The 14110-nt window shown below is 39.7% G+C and overlaps 1 protein-coding gene across 4 annotated transcripts in view; it reads right to left on the reverse strand.

Moving 5' to 3' along the window:
* The window catches only part of ripor1 (RHO family interacting cell polarization regulator 1), a 70673-nt gene that overhangs the window by 13166 nt on the left and 43397 nt on the right, over positions 1-14110 (reverse strand). For all 4 annotated transcript variants that reach the window (XM_027161502.2, XM_027161501.2, XM_027161500.2 and 1 more), the window contains exons 5-10: positions 13740-13763; positions 13270-13323; positions 5197-5346; positions 3977-4040; positions 3741-3784; positions 2996-3121 (exon numbers count right to left, since the gene is read on the reverse strand). In XM_027161502.2, the coding sequence (XP_027017303.2) occupies positions 2996-3121; positions 3741-3784; positions 3977-4040; positions 5197-5346; positions 13270-13323; positions 13740-13763 (462 nt within the window). The remainder of the gene's footprint in view (positions 1-2995; positions 3122-3740; positions 3785-3976; positions 4041-5196; positions 5347-13269; positions 13324-13739; positions 13764-14110) is intronic.

Here is a 14110-nt window from a genome sequence, read left to right on the forward strand (position 1 = left end):
TCTCTGTCACTCTCTCTCTCTCTGTCACTCTCTCTGTCACTCTCACTCTCTCTGTGTCACTCTCACTCTCTCTGTGTCACTCTCACTCTCTCTCTCTGTGTCACTCTCTCTCAGTGTCACTCCCACACTCTCTCTCTCTGTCACTCTCTCTCTCTGTCACACTCTCTCTCTGTCACTCTCTCTCTCTGTCACTCTCTCTCTCTGTCACTCTCTCTCTCTGTCACTCTCACTCTCTCTGTGTCACTCTCACTCTCTCTGTGTCACTCTCACTCTCTCTGTGTCACTCTCACTCTCTCTCTCTCTCTCTCTCTGTCACTCTCTCTCTGTGTCACTCTCTCTCAGTGTCACTCCCACTCTCTCTCTCTCTCTGTGTCACTCTCACTCTCTCTCTCTCAGTGTCACTCTCACTCACTCACTCTCTCTCTCTCTCTCTCTCTCTCTCTCTCTCTCTCTCTCTCTCTCTCTCTCTCTGTCACTCTCTCTCAGTGTCACTCTCACTCTCTCACTCTCTCTGTGTCACTCTCACTCTCTCTGTGTCACTCTCACTCTCTCTGTGTCACTCTCTCTGTGTCACTCTCACTCTCTCTGTGTCACTCTCTCTGTGTCACTCTCACTCTCTCTCTCTCTGTGTCACTCTCACTCTCTCTCTGTGTCACTCTCTCACTCTCTCTGTGTCACTCTCACTCTCTCTCTGTGTCACTCTCACTCTGTGTCACTCTCACTCTCTCTCTGTGTCACTCTCACTCTCTCTCTGTGTCACTCTCTCTGTGTCACTCTCACTCTCTCTCTCTCTGTGTCACTCTCTCTGTGACACACTCTCTCTCTCTCTGTGTCACTCTCACTCTGTGTCACTCTCACTCACTCTCTCTCTGTGTCACTCACTCACTCTCACTCTCTCTCTCACTCTCTCTCTGTGTCACTCTCACTCTCTCTCTCTGTGTCTCTCTCTCTCTCTCTCTCTCTCTCTCTGTGTCACTCTCTCTGTGCCACTCTCACTCTCTCTCTGTGTCACTCTCACTCTCTCTCTGTGTCACTCTCTCTGTGTCACTCTCACTCTCTCTCCCTCTCTCTCTCTCTCTGTGTCACTCTCTGTGTCACTCTCACTCTCTCTCTCTGTGTCACTCTCACTCTCTCTCTCTCTCTCTCTCACTCTGTGTCACTCTCACTCACTCTCTCTCTGTGTCACTCTCACTCACTCTCTCTCTGTGTCACTCTCACTCTCTCTCTCTGTGTCACTCTCACTCTCTCTCTCACACACACTTTCTCTCTCTCTCTGTGTCTCTCTCTCTCTCTGTGTCACTTTCACTCACTCTCTCTCTCACTCTCTCTCTGTGTCACTCTCTCTGTGTCACTCTCACTCTCTCTCTCTCTGTGTCACTCTCTCTCTCTCTCTCTCTGTGTCACTCTCTCTCTCTCTCTCTCTCTGTCACTCTCTCTCTCTCTCTGTGTCACTCTCTCTCTCTGTGTCACTCTCTCTCTCTCTCTCTGTCTCTCTCTCTGTATGTGTGTCTCTCTCTGTCTCTCTGTCTCTCTCTCTCTCTCTGTGTCACTCTCTCTCTCTGTGTCACTCTCTCTCTCTCTCTCTCTCTCTCTGTCTCTCTCTCTGTATGTGTGTCTCTCTCTCTCTCTCTCTCTCTCTCTCTCGCTTTGATGGGGGAAATGTGAGCTCCTTTCCTGTGTGGCTCATGCAACCACTGAAGAAGAAAAAAGTGAAATTCCAGCTGCTCACACTGTTTTATCAATTTATAGACAGATGTGACTCTTCAATGTGAGTGTGAATAAGTGTGAGTGTGAAATTAGATGAAAAGAAAACAAGGATGCAGCATGCAAGGATGACAGCGTGATAGGGAGAGACAGACATAGAGAGATTTATTGATTGATTCTACACTCAACCCCAAGTATCCATCAGGAAAATGAATAAAAGTGATTGGATTAATTACATTTCCTAAGCAATTTAAATTGTTCACCTGTAGAAACTATTGATCTTTTTTCTAACAAAATTATTCTTATTATTGTATTTTTAATATTTATGGAATATTTAATGATGAAAACTGAATCATAAATAAGTCAATGGAGATACAGAGCAACACGATGTGGCCATGTTGAAGGTTCACCATTAGTGGAAAAAAGTCTTTAGTTTCTGTGAGCCAACTCAATGGCCATCTCAGTGATAGATAGGGTTGGGGAGAGATGTTGCTCGGGGGTATGGGTTCGACACAAAGTGGAAGGGTTGTGTGTGTTCTACTATACACAAACTGGGTTGTAATTATTAATTTAATAATATTATGGGCATTTAAATAAATAAAAATTATTCAATCACTAAATTCACAACCAATAAGACAAGGGTGTCCAATCTTATCCACGAAGGGCCGGTGTGGGTGCAGGTTTTTGCACCAACCAAGCAGAAGCTGCACCTGATTCCACCTGTTTAATCAGTTATTCTTGGCTTTTAGTAGATGCTGGTGTGGCTTCTGCTTGGTTGGAATGAAAACCTACACCATACTGGCCCTTTCCGGATAAGACTGGGCACCGCTGCAATAAGAAAAGCCATTATATGCGATGTAGCAAGGACGTGTGCTTTCTCCTGTCTACTCCAAAGCCAAAACCTTTTTTGATAAATGTGGGATTTAGAAACATGCAGAATGTGCAGGTCTTATGAATTATTTATGTCTTTAAATGCATTTTGATGCCATAGCACTGCATTAGTAAAACTATACGGTAAATGCTCTCATCATTCATAAAGCTGTGAGCAAAGCAAAACATCCTGATCATTTAAATGTTACCTAAAGAAAATCTACTGAAAGCCACTTTTTTTTGTACTGTCCATTATATTGGGCTACATATAGAGTAAGTTGGAACAGATAGAGAAGACTTGTTCACTGTCCCCATATGTTTAAGCTCAAAGTATCATGGCCTTTTTAAATGGGTTACTCATTTCTACTGTAAATTGTGTACCACTAAGGTAGGACATTGAACATGTATGGATTAATTGTACCTTAATTGAAAGGAACTCCGTGATAAGTGGGAGGAAAACCATCTCCTCACTGTCCCACACTTGCTTTCCGTTGATCTCGATCCGACCCCTCAACTTCCAGCGCTGTCGGCCATATCTCATGAAGATCTGAGTGGGATGGACACAAATAGGACCCAGGATTAGACACATACTGTAACTGAGCTGATATGACTAAAAAAAAAAAAAGTGCTGTGGACTGATGAGTCTGTCTGATCTCTTCATCATGAGTCCTGTGTGTGTGTGTGAATATCATTTTTCACCCACTGCCAGATGGACAGAGAAGTCTTACCTCTTTAAATAACAGCCTCCCAACCCCTAGTCCTCAATCACTCCATCTGTCCAAGTCTGCCTTTTCTTCCTCGCACTCCCCTGGATCACATGCTGTCATACTAAACAGACTGCTGTGCTGACTCACTCACTCGATGAGCTCATTAATCAAGGTCTGTCAATCCCAAACCACATGCCTTTTAATCACAGAGGTAGACACTGACGTGACAGCACATTTCCTTCTTCGATTTGCCTCCACTTCCAGAAATAAAAGGCTCTTCAGGCTAAGCACAAATGTGTCTCATGTGTACATTACTCACTCTCTCTCCCTTAGCTCTTTACCTCTCACCAGTCCAAGCACAAGACAAACAATAAGGTGCATACAAAACGAACATACAGAGAAAAGAGACAATAAAAAGAGAAAAATAAGAGTGATAGAAGAAAAGAAACACAAGCTGACCTCATACTGGTCTCCAGCACAGAGGCGCGCAAAACCAGCCAGACCTGCAACAGTGACAAACTGGATAAACATCCCCTCGACATGTAGCTCATGTGTGTTCATGTGTGGCTTAAATGTGCAGATTGTGTGTATACTTTATTCAAAGGAAAATTCAGTGACTCATAAAGTAATAGTTACACACTCAAAAGGACTCTAAGTCCTCCCAGGGAAAAAACAAAAAACTAAAGCTGTCATACCTTTCATTTTGATGTGGAACTCTCCGAGCTGGTTTTCTATCTCATTCTCCAGCAGGCACATGTTCTGTAGAGGCACATTTGCAGATACAGAATTAAAGGAGACTTACTCAAATATTCATATATTTTATATTCAAACGTCATTTAGTAGCCATCTCTCCCCTTTACTCAGGGATAATGTGAAGAAATTTGGGTCTAAAACTATCAGACCACACAGAATATCTGATTTTTCCTATTTATTTCCCAGAAATAATTTAGAAATTTTAAAATGAAAAGTAAAAAAAGTTCAATATCTTGCATATATAATATTCAAGTCCCTATTTACAAGTAAGCAAATGTGTGATGTGATGTGCTTTGTACAAAAGGTCAGATTTGCCTAATGCACACACGTCTTCTGTTGAAGCACATGTCCAGACAACACGCTGATTGCTGATGGATCTAAATTAGATCATAAGTTATTGCACAAACATTTGGAGTACACACTAGTTTGAGTGCACAAAAAAAAACATAATAAATACTTAAGAAACTCTTCATGTGAATATTGCAGCAAAGAAATAGTTAGAATACGACTACAACTGCTCACTCGGTTTCAGGGGGCAACATAATTAACAGTTATGATCAGTTCTCAGCTGATCTCAGAGCAGTCAGTATGGTCTCTACTGGCATTATGAGAGATGCACTGATTCCTTTCGCACTGGTTTTGACAGTGTGTGTTGCACAGGTTAAGAGTGTATTAGGTACACTGTGTTGACAGGCTTTTAACAAACTGCCGATAGGTTGAAAAAAAACAAAAGAATACAAAACTAAAAATATCCAGGGTTATGACTACCCCAGCTAAAGTCTAGAGGATGATTTCTACACACTGTAGGTCTGTAGTTAGAGTCTATAAGTCCTCTGGCAGAGCACAAAGTGACCCAGCAGTGCAGTTACATGTCACTGTTGCTGTTGATCTAGGGAACATTTGGTCAGAAGTGGAATATTGGTCCCTTTTCACTTACTGCTGCAGAGAAGAGGGCTGATAAAGCAGATAGATTTACAGGCAGGCTACAGCGAATGACTGTGTACCTAAATATTCACTGTATTCAATTCAGTTTAATCCTCATGTAGTAATGAGGTAGATTCTAACCAAGCCACAGCTAGACCACACTGTGTGAGACAATAACCTCTATACTACATTACTAATGACAGAATTTCTCTCTTGTGATTACTCGAATGCCACTCACCTCTGTGTATTCTTTGAAGCCTTTGTTGGCCTCTGACAGACTCTCTCTGGCTTCTCGGCTACCTGGTGAAGCCGTGTACGCCTTTACCATCTTATTGGCTCCATCCCGCAGTCTTCGCTGCATACAGTATGCTTCATACAGCTCGTCAATCTGCACACACAAGGAATACAGATTTGCATCAGCAGTTTTGTGTGTGTGTGTGTGTGTCTCTGTGTGTGTGTGTGGAGATTTATACAGCCTTAAGATCTATATATCTATAAAGCTGACACTGCTATAATAGTGATGGTAGTAGTTCTTGAACTTTAGTTAATCACAAGATCAGTCCTGATTAAAAAGATCAACTCAGTTAAAATACCACAAAACTTTGCCTAACAACTATTTAGTAAAGTTTCTTTTTCTAGATATAAGCCATATGTAGGCTACATTTTTAAAAAAATATATAGATTTTCATCTATATATACATATACATATTAGATAAAAACAGATTGTTCATTGAGAAAAAAACAATGAAGGTGTTTTAGCCAATATTACAGCAATATTTAAGTTCAACTGGATCCTTATATAAGAAATATAGAACAAAAAAATTCACAATGTGAGATTAAAGTTATCTTTATATGCAAGTCTGTTCAGGCTTTTCACAATGACACACATCAAGGTTTAAATCAAAGTAGAGACAAAGTGGGGAACTTATAGTAGCTCTTAATATGCAAATCCAGGCAAATGCTAACCAAACAATACATATTCATTAAAATGCTGTTTTAGACTTACTTTCATTTTCAAACCGCCACCAAAGACTATATGGCACTTTTTTTTTGCTCTTACTTCCTGGTACAGTGTCTTACAGCAGTTAGACACATAAGCATGTGAGGTCTATACTCAGTGTAGAGATTGTTTCAAATGACACATCATTGACTTTTCAGTATTGATCAGTTTTTGTTTTTTTTAAACAGGTCCCGAGCATATATGCATGACCAGAGTGATGCTAAGACTGTGAAGCCAATCTGAATGAATATACAGAACATACATTTACGCATATAAGCATGTGTGTGTCGCATTTCACATAACAAAACATAAAAGATTGACTGCTTTATTTTATGCACCTGAATGCACTTGTTACCTTAAAAAAAAAAGTTTTCAGGTGGCAGTGTTTTTTCCACCTAAACATAACTGAAACCTTTACATTCATTCTTTTTGATCTGCTGAATATATGAAGTCATTTCAATTACAAACATGATGACTACATTAAGATAAAACTGAAGTCTCCTCCTGCTTTAAACTCTCCACAATCATCCCGGTTCCCAAGAAACCCTCAATCACTGGAATGAATGATTACAGGCCTGTCGCTCTGACATCTGTTGTCATGAAGACCTTTGAACAGCTGGTATTGGCCCACCTATAGACTGAAACAGAACAGATGCTGGATCCCCTACAGTTTGCCTACCGTGCAAACAGATCAGTGGACAACGCAGTCAACATTGGACAGCACTACATTCTGCAACACCTGGACTGCCCAGGGACATACGCCCGGATTCTGTTTGTCGACTTCGGTTCGGCCTTTAATACCATAATTCCAGAAATTCCCCACTCCAAACTCCTAAGGCTCATTGTACCCCCCTTCCATCTGTCAGTGGTTCACCAGCTTCCTGACAGACAGGAAACAACAGGTGAGACTGGGAGGCGTCACCTTCAACATTCGGACAATCAGCACTGGCGCTCCCCATGGATGTGTCCTCTCCCCACTGCTATTCTCTACACTAATGACTGCACTTCAAGTGACCAAACTGTTAAACTCCTGAAATTTGCAGATACTATGCTCATCAGTCTCATCCAAGATGGCGATGAGTCTGCATACCGTCAGGAGATGAAGCGGCTGGTGCTATGGTGCAGTCAGAACAGTCTAGAGCTAAACACCCTCAAAACTGTGGAGATGATAGTGGACTTTAGGAAATACCCCTCAACACTACTCCCCCTCACAATATCCAACAGCCCGGTGACATCTGTGGAGGGCTTCAAGTTTCTGGGCACTACCATTTCCCAAGACATGAACTGGGAGTGCAACATAAACTCCATCATCAAAAAGGCCCAGCAGAGGATGTACTTTCTACACCAACTAAGGAAGTACGGTCTGCCACAGGAGCTGTTGATGCTGTTCTACAATGCAGTCATTGAATCTGTCCTGTGCACATCCATCACCTCCTGGTTTGGTGCAGCAACAAAACAGGACAGGGACAGACTGCAACGCACAGTAAAAACAGGGGGAAAAATAAATTGTGCCCCCCTGCCCACTCCCCAGGACTTGTATGACACAAGAACCAGAAACCGGGCAGGAAAAAATCACCTCTGACCCTTCTTACCCTGGACACAACCTCTTTGCTTACTAAAACTGCCAGACACAGGAACGGTTTCTTTCCCCAGGAAATCACCCTGATTAACAACCCACCATAATTATATTCACTGCTTCTTATCTATAATGCATTATCAGGACTGTCAGTCATCAAATCATCTGTATATATTACACACACTACTGCTTCTGTATATTGCACAAAAAGCGTATTGCACAATATTGTTATTTGCGCTCCCACACTTTATGTACATAACTGATCAGTCATATTCTATATTCATATTTAATACTCATTCTGTCTATATTGTATCTCATCGTCTGCATTGTCTTGTATAATTTGTATAGTATAGTGTTATTTATGTCTGTACTTTTGAGAGTCACAAACAGCTGGAACCAAATTCCTTGTGATTCTAATTCTGATTCCTAAAAAGACAGCTAAAAGACAGTTAATAGTTTCTACCTCTGGAAGTAATCTATCTGCATTAGTCTTTATTAGGACCAGCGATCAGTGATGAGTGTGTGTATGCAGGCATAAATACACACAGAATAAAGACTTAACTGCAATGCACTTAGTACAGTATGTAGCTGGTGATTAAAGCACAAAAATATCCACAGATCCTCTCGCTGGCTCTCAAACGTGTGAACACACAAAAAAATAAGATCTGTATTTACTTTCATTAAGCTTTAATCACTCTATCAGTTTTACTATCCCGGATATACATAATTAATGCTTTATTGATCTGTCTGCAATGCTTTTGGTAAACGCACCAAAACACAAGGCAGTGTCACAGACAGGAAATGCCTCATGCAGTCAGCACCCACACTCGGCTACTGACGTACAGACACAAACTTTTTAGTAATCAAGCACTTACTCAAGTTGATCTGGATTTACTTTATAGGTCAGGCATAAAGTGTGTGCTGTGCTGATCAGGGACATGTGTGTCCTAGTAAGATTACTGAGAGCAATAAGAGTCTTATTCTTATCTCTCTATTCACCAATTCACTGGTTTTACTCAGTACATAGAGCAGTTCCCACACTTCATGACACACTATAATAAATAAGGAAACAGAAGTGTGTGTGTGTGTGTGTGTGTGTAGTCTTTCCTCAGCCAGAAATTTTTTTATATACAGTAAGAGGGTGAGGCAACCTCTTTATTTTTGACGCACACGCACATGCACACACACCCTTGTAGCACTTCTGAGATAATATGCACCTCTATAGAAACAAAAGTCTCCTAATTTTTATTGAAGTCATTTTAGTTCATATCCGTAAAAAACATGTATATTAGTGCAGCTGTTTTACCGTGTTGATAACTTCATAAGTTTCTATTTAAATTCAACATTGAATGTCTTGTTTCTTTGTTTTGTAGGTTATGCATCCAAAAAAGAGTTGGTAGCAAAGTAAGCAGGCGGGAAGAGATCATATGAAACTAGCAAGGTGCTGAAGATTAACTTGGATACATTACATATTACAGATATAAACAGCAGTCTCTGAGTGTAGCTAGTACTAATACTAAATTTACACCTAGTTCTATACTAGCAACTAAAAGGAATTCTTTCTGCTTTTTTAGTTTTCCAAAGAAAAGCTACATTTCTATCTGAAGCACAGTTAGGACATGGCAAATATATTTAAAACCTAACACAATGACCATCTATTCATTCATCTAGTCATTATACGACTCTCTCAAAGAGCTCACACACACACACAAACACACACACACACACACACACACACACACACACACACACACACACACACACACACACACACACACACACACACACACACACACACACACACACACACACACACACACACACACACACACACACCCCTATATTAAGATAAGTTATAATCTTGTTCATGTGCCTACAGATTTTAAACCACTTAATCCTGTTGATCAACTTTTCCATAAACATCTGAGTTTCCTGAATATTATTCAATCACAAGATATAAGAATATTTATCCTGTTATTAAGGTGTAAATAGGTAAACATACTGAAAGCCTCGACAACTTAGCTTTTGTCAGAGAAAAACAGATTAGTGAGCTGTTAACTAAAAAGATTGAAACACAAAGTCTTTTGTCAGCTTTGTTTTTTTCCATTAGTGTATTCAGTTTATTTATTCGAAAAACACTTAGGGATTATTCTACGACGTCCGTGTGCTAAGCAGGTTTTCTACAAATGCACTTTTTTTTAAGATTTAGTATAAATTCCATTCAACAAGTTCACACAAGGATTAAAAGGCCATTAAAAAGTTACTACAAGCAGCAGTTCTGGTAAGACTCTGGCATGATTGGTATTGTGAAAGAGTGAGATTAAAATTGCAGACACACTGAGAGCTTAGCAGGAAGGTGGACGTGTGTGTGTGTGTGTGTGTGTGTGTGTGTGTGTGTGTGTGTGTGTGTGTGTGTGTGTGTGTGTGTGTGTGTACACATCCAGTGTGCAGACAAAACCCAGATGATTGCTAGAGCTGAACACTTCTTACACACATGTAAACAGAAGTAAGCAACAATTCCCAGTAAGGAATATGTATGTTCAAAAGAACAGAAACATTCTGAACATTTGGAACGGTTTCAAAATACAGCTTTATCCCCAGGTAAGGAAAGAGCAGGAAAGGATGGCTTTTCAGTTTTACTACACTGTGAGACAGTCACACGCAAACACTCATCATCTGGAGGTATTTAAACTAGTGTTCTTGTCGCAAAGTAGTCTGGTTTATAGTGCTCACAGCTGGTCTTCTTTCAAATACATACTTTAACCAGAGAAGGGAAATCTCTAAACACATATCCATTAATAACCATTAATAATGGTTATATGTGTTATTGTCATATACATACACACACACACAAGCTTTTAGTATACTGTTTACAATATTGGTAATCTGCAAGAAGAGAAGAGGAAGAGGAAGTGAGGATGAAGGCTACTTCCTGTGCACCAGATGTCTGGGTGTCCTCTGGCCTGTAAAATTAAAGTATGACTGCACAGTGAGAGGAAGATGGCCCTTGTCTCTGACCCGTATCTGTGTGTTTGTGTATGTGTGTGTTGGGGGGGAGGCGGTTAAACGGACATACTTCCTCATTTGCTCATATGCTCATCTGCACATACAGAGTTGTGTGTCTTTGGGTATCTCCTTGTACATGTCCATTTGCCATCACACATTCTACCTCATTTGCTTCATTTGATCTATTAGTCATAACATGTTTACAGATGAGAAAAATGAATTTTACAAAACAATTCCTGCACTCAACAGCCAGCTTTCATACAACAGCTGTAAAGGGTGAACCATACAGAGTCATGTAAAGCCAGCCAAATGCAAGACTGCTGCTTATTCTGCATCACAATGCATTGTAACTCACAGAGTAAAGTGTTATCCACTCTCTTCCACATGCATGAGTTTAAAGATCTGTGAGTGCAATGGCAAGAGAGTATCACATCCAACACAGAGAGCACGACATATTGTCTCCCTTGGACGCTTTCCCGTGGATGGCTGTGGCATCAGACATTAGGACAAACACTTCTGTGCTTTTCTGCTGTGCTACTTCCAAGTCATTTGAGTCTGATCAGTTATATGTTTCTGACAGATTCAATCCGCTGCATGCTTTGGCCAAAATGTGCAGCATGATGATATAAACAGTCTGTTCTCTGTATAACTAGCTACAAATCTTGCTTGTGTGTGTTTAGAAAAAGAATTGTTTCACAACACAGCAACACAAACTACTACGCAATATACTGAAACCTCTGAGTACACTGAAGCTACAGCATACAGTAAAACTACCACATACACTGAAACTACTGAAACAACAGTATACACTGAACAGACTGAAAACACTAAAAAGCCAAAACAACTGCATACTCTGAAATGAATCAAAACACCTAAACTAATGAAAAAACACTAAAACAACTGATCACCAGTTCTAAATGAATGAGCCGAAATAGGAAACACTGAACTCACTACAGTATATACTTAAACTCAGCTATAAATGAAGTATTTGCTGACTGAAACACTGAGTGACATATATACAGTGTTGTATAAAGTATTAGAAAGCAATACTCGAGTAAAAGTACAAGTATCGTACTAGAAAAAGACTTTGGTAGAAGTGAAATTCACATTTTAGAATATTACTCAAGTAAAAGTCTTAAAGTATCTGATATTTACTGTACTTAAGTATCAAAAGTCATTTTCTGATATTTAATGTACTTAAGTATTTGAAGTAAAAGTAAAATTTCAGTGATTTTCGGTAGGCATACAGTAAGAGCAGGGGCGGTTTTAGGATTTCATCTTTAAGGGGTTTTAGCCCTCAGTGAGAATTTAAAACAAGAAGAGTTTTATATTATATATGACTACATAGTAAGCCAAAAGTTATGGTATTATTAAATGGCAAAAGTGGACACCAAAATTTTATGCATGATGTAATGATGTCAGTCTTGAATCAAATCAGTTCATGTACGTGTGCATTCTCTACGAACAGTGTGTCCAATGCATGACTGAACTCACTCACTCACTCACTCACTCACTCACTCACTCACTCACTCACTCACTCACTCACTCACTCACTCACTCACTCACTCACTCACTCACTCACTCACATTTCTTCTGAGTTTATTTTGTAGTAACGAATAACGAAGATGCTCAGTGGAAATATAACGGAGTAAAAGATTTTATCTAGGAAATGTAGTGGAGTAAAAGTGAAAGTTGACATAAATTTAAATAGCGAAGTAAAGTACAGATACATGACATTTCTACTTAAGTACAGTAACGAAGTATTTGTACTCCGTTACATTACAACACTGGATATACAGTATAAATATATATATCCTGATAACTGTTTTAAAGATGGCAGAATATAAAAGGATTGCGTTTCATAAGTGCGATATCAGTTTAACTATGTAAATATACAACACTATATAACAATATATAACTATCTAATAGTGATGATCCAGCGGTCCAGGCACTGGGTACCTAATCGGAAGGTCGGGGTTCAAGGCCACAAGCTGCTGAGACGTCTACGTTGGGTCCTTGAGCAAGGCCCTTAACCTCACCTGCTCCAGGGGCGCCGATCGATGGCTGACCCTGTGCTCTGACCTCAGGCTCATAATAGCCTGGGATATGCGAAAACCTGGGGGCAGTCATGGGTTAATGGTTAGAGAGTCTGACACGTAAGGTTGTGGATTTGAGTCTCGGGCCGGCCACGAATGAGGTGCCCTTGAGCAAGGCACCAAATCCCCCCCCAACTGCTCCCCAGGGGCCGCAGCATAAATGGCTGCCCACTGCTCCGGGTGCGTGTTCACGGTGTGTGTGTGTTCACTGCAGTGTGTGTGCACTTTGGATGGGTTAAATGCAGAGAACGAATTCTGAGTATGGGTCACCGTACTTAACTGTATGTCACGTCACGTCACTAATAGTCTATCCGAATACCTAACAGTAGATTCGATCACCAAATTGTCAGCCTTCTTGGGTTCTTTCAAAGTCACTCTCTATAAAAGTATAGTCTATTAATATTCAAATGCACTAAAGTTCATATAAAACAATGTACACATTCACCATAATATTCTCCTTTTATAAACCATTAAACAAATATATAGATATGGTGTATGTGTAAACATGTGAATACACACACAAACACACAGCCATACAGATCAGTCTTCTTAATTAGCTATTTATTTATACCATTCTCCTATATTTAATAAGCAAAATAAAGCAGTCACATTCTAAATATACAGCACGCGTACCTTACTGATGTGGAACTCCAGTCGTCGCATGAACCTCTCAATCACCTTCACTTGCTGCAGAAAATAGAAATGAACATTAATATTGCATAATAATGTACACCCTAAGAGATTGGCATAATGTATTTTATATTATTAAAGAAAAGAAAAAATATTAGATTATTAGAAAAATAAAAATATAAAGGTTAAATAATACGACTCGCTTTTGTCACAAAGAAGGTACACCCATTTCAGAGGGGTGGTAAAAATCTGCAAATTACCCTAAAACATTTCAAGTTCTCTACACCAGTTATATATATATATTGACGTATATATGATGTATATTGCATAGGCTATAGATAAAAACACATCACATACAGTGAAGTGATTCAGTAGAATTAGTAGGTAATTATTACAAATCACTAAACTAAAATGACTAAACCCTAAATGCAGAGCTCTTAAGATTAATAGCAGTAACAGACAGTGTCTCTCACCTTGTCCAGTTCATAAAGAAATCCCTGGAAGCAAAAAAAAGATCAAGAGAGAAAATTAAAAAAAGGTTCAAATCAAATGCCATCTAGATTTACATTTAAGGAATTTGCACATGACCTTATCCAAAGTAACATAAATTTTGTCTCTTCTTATACAATGGAGCAATTGAAGGTTAAGGGCCTCATTTATGGGCCCAGCAGTAACAGCTTGGTGGACCTTGGGTCAAACTCTCAACCTTCCATTCTATAGGCCAACTCCATAACCACTGAGCAAACACAACCCCTACCCATTTATTATGTTAGCTTTGTAGAAGCCAACATTCTGATTTCCGTTATAATCTTATTATTATTATTATTATTATTATACAAAAATT

This window comes from Tachysurus fulvidraco, chromosome 13, assembly GCF_022655615.1.
Source record: "Tachysurus fulvidraco isolate hzauxx_2018 chromosome 13, HZAU_PFXX_2.0, whole genome shotgun sequence".
NCBI classification, from domain to species: domain Eukaryota; kingdom Metazoa; phylum Chordata; class Actinopteri; order Siluriformes; family Bagridae; genus Tachysurus; species Tachysurus fulvidraco.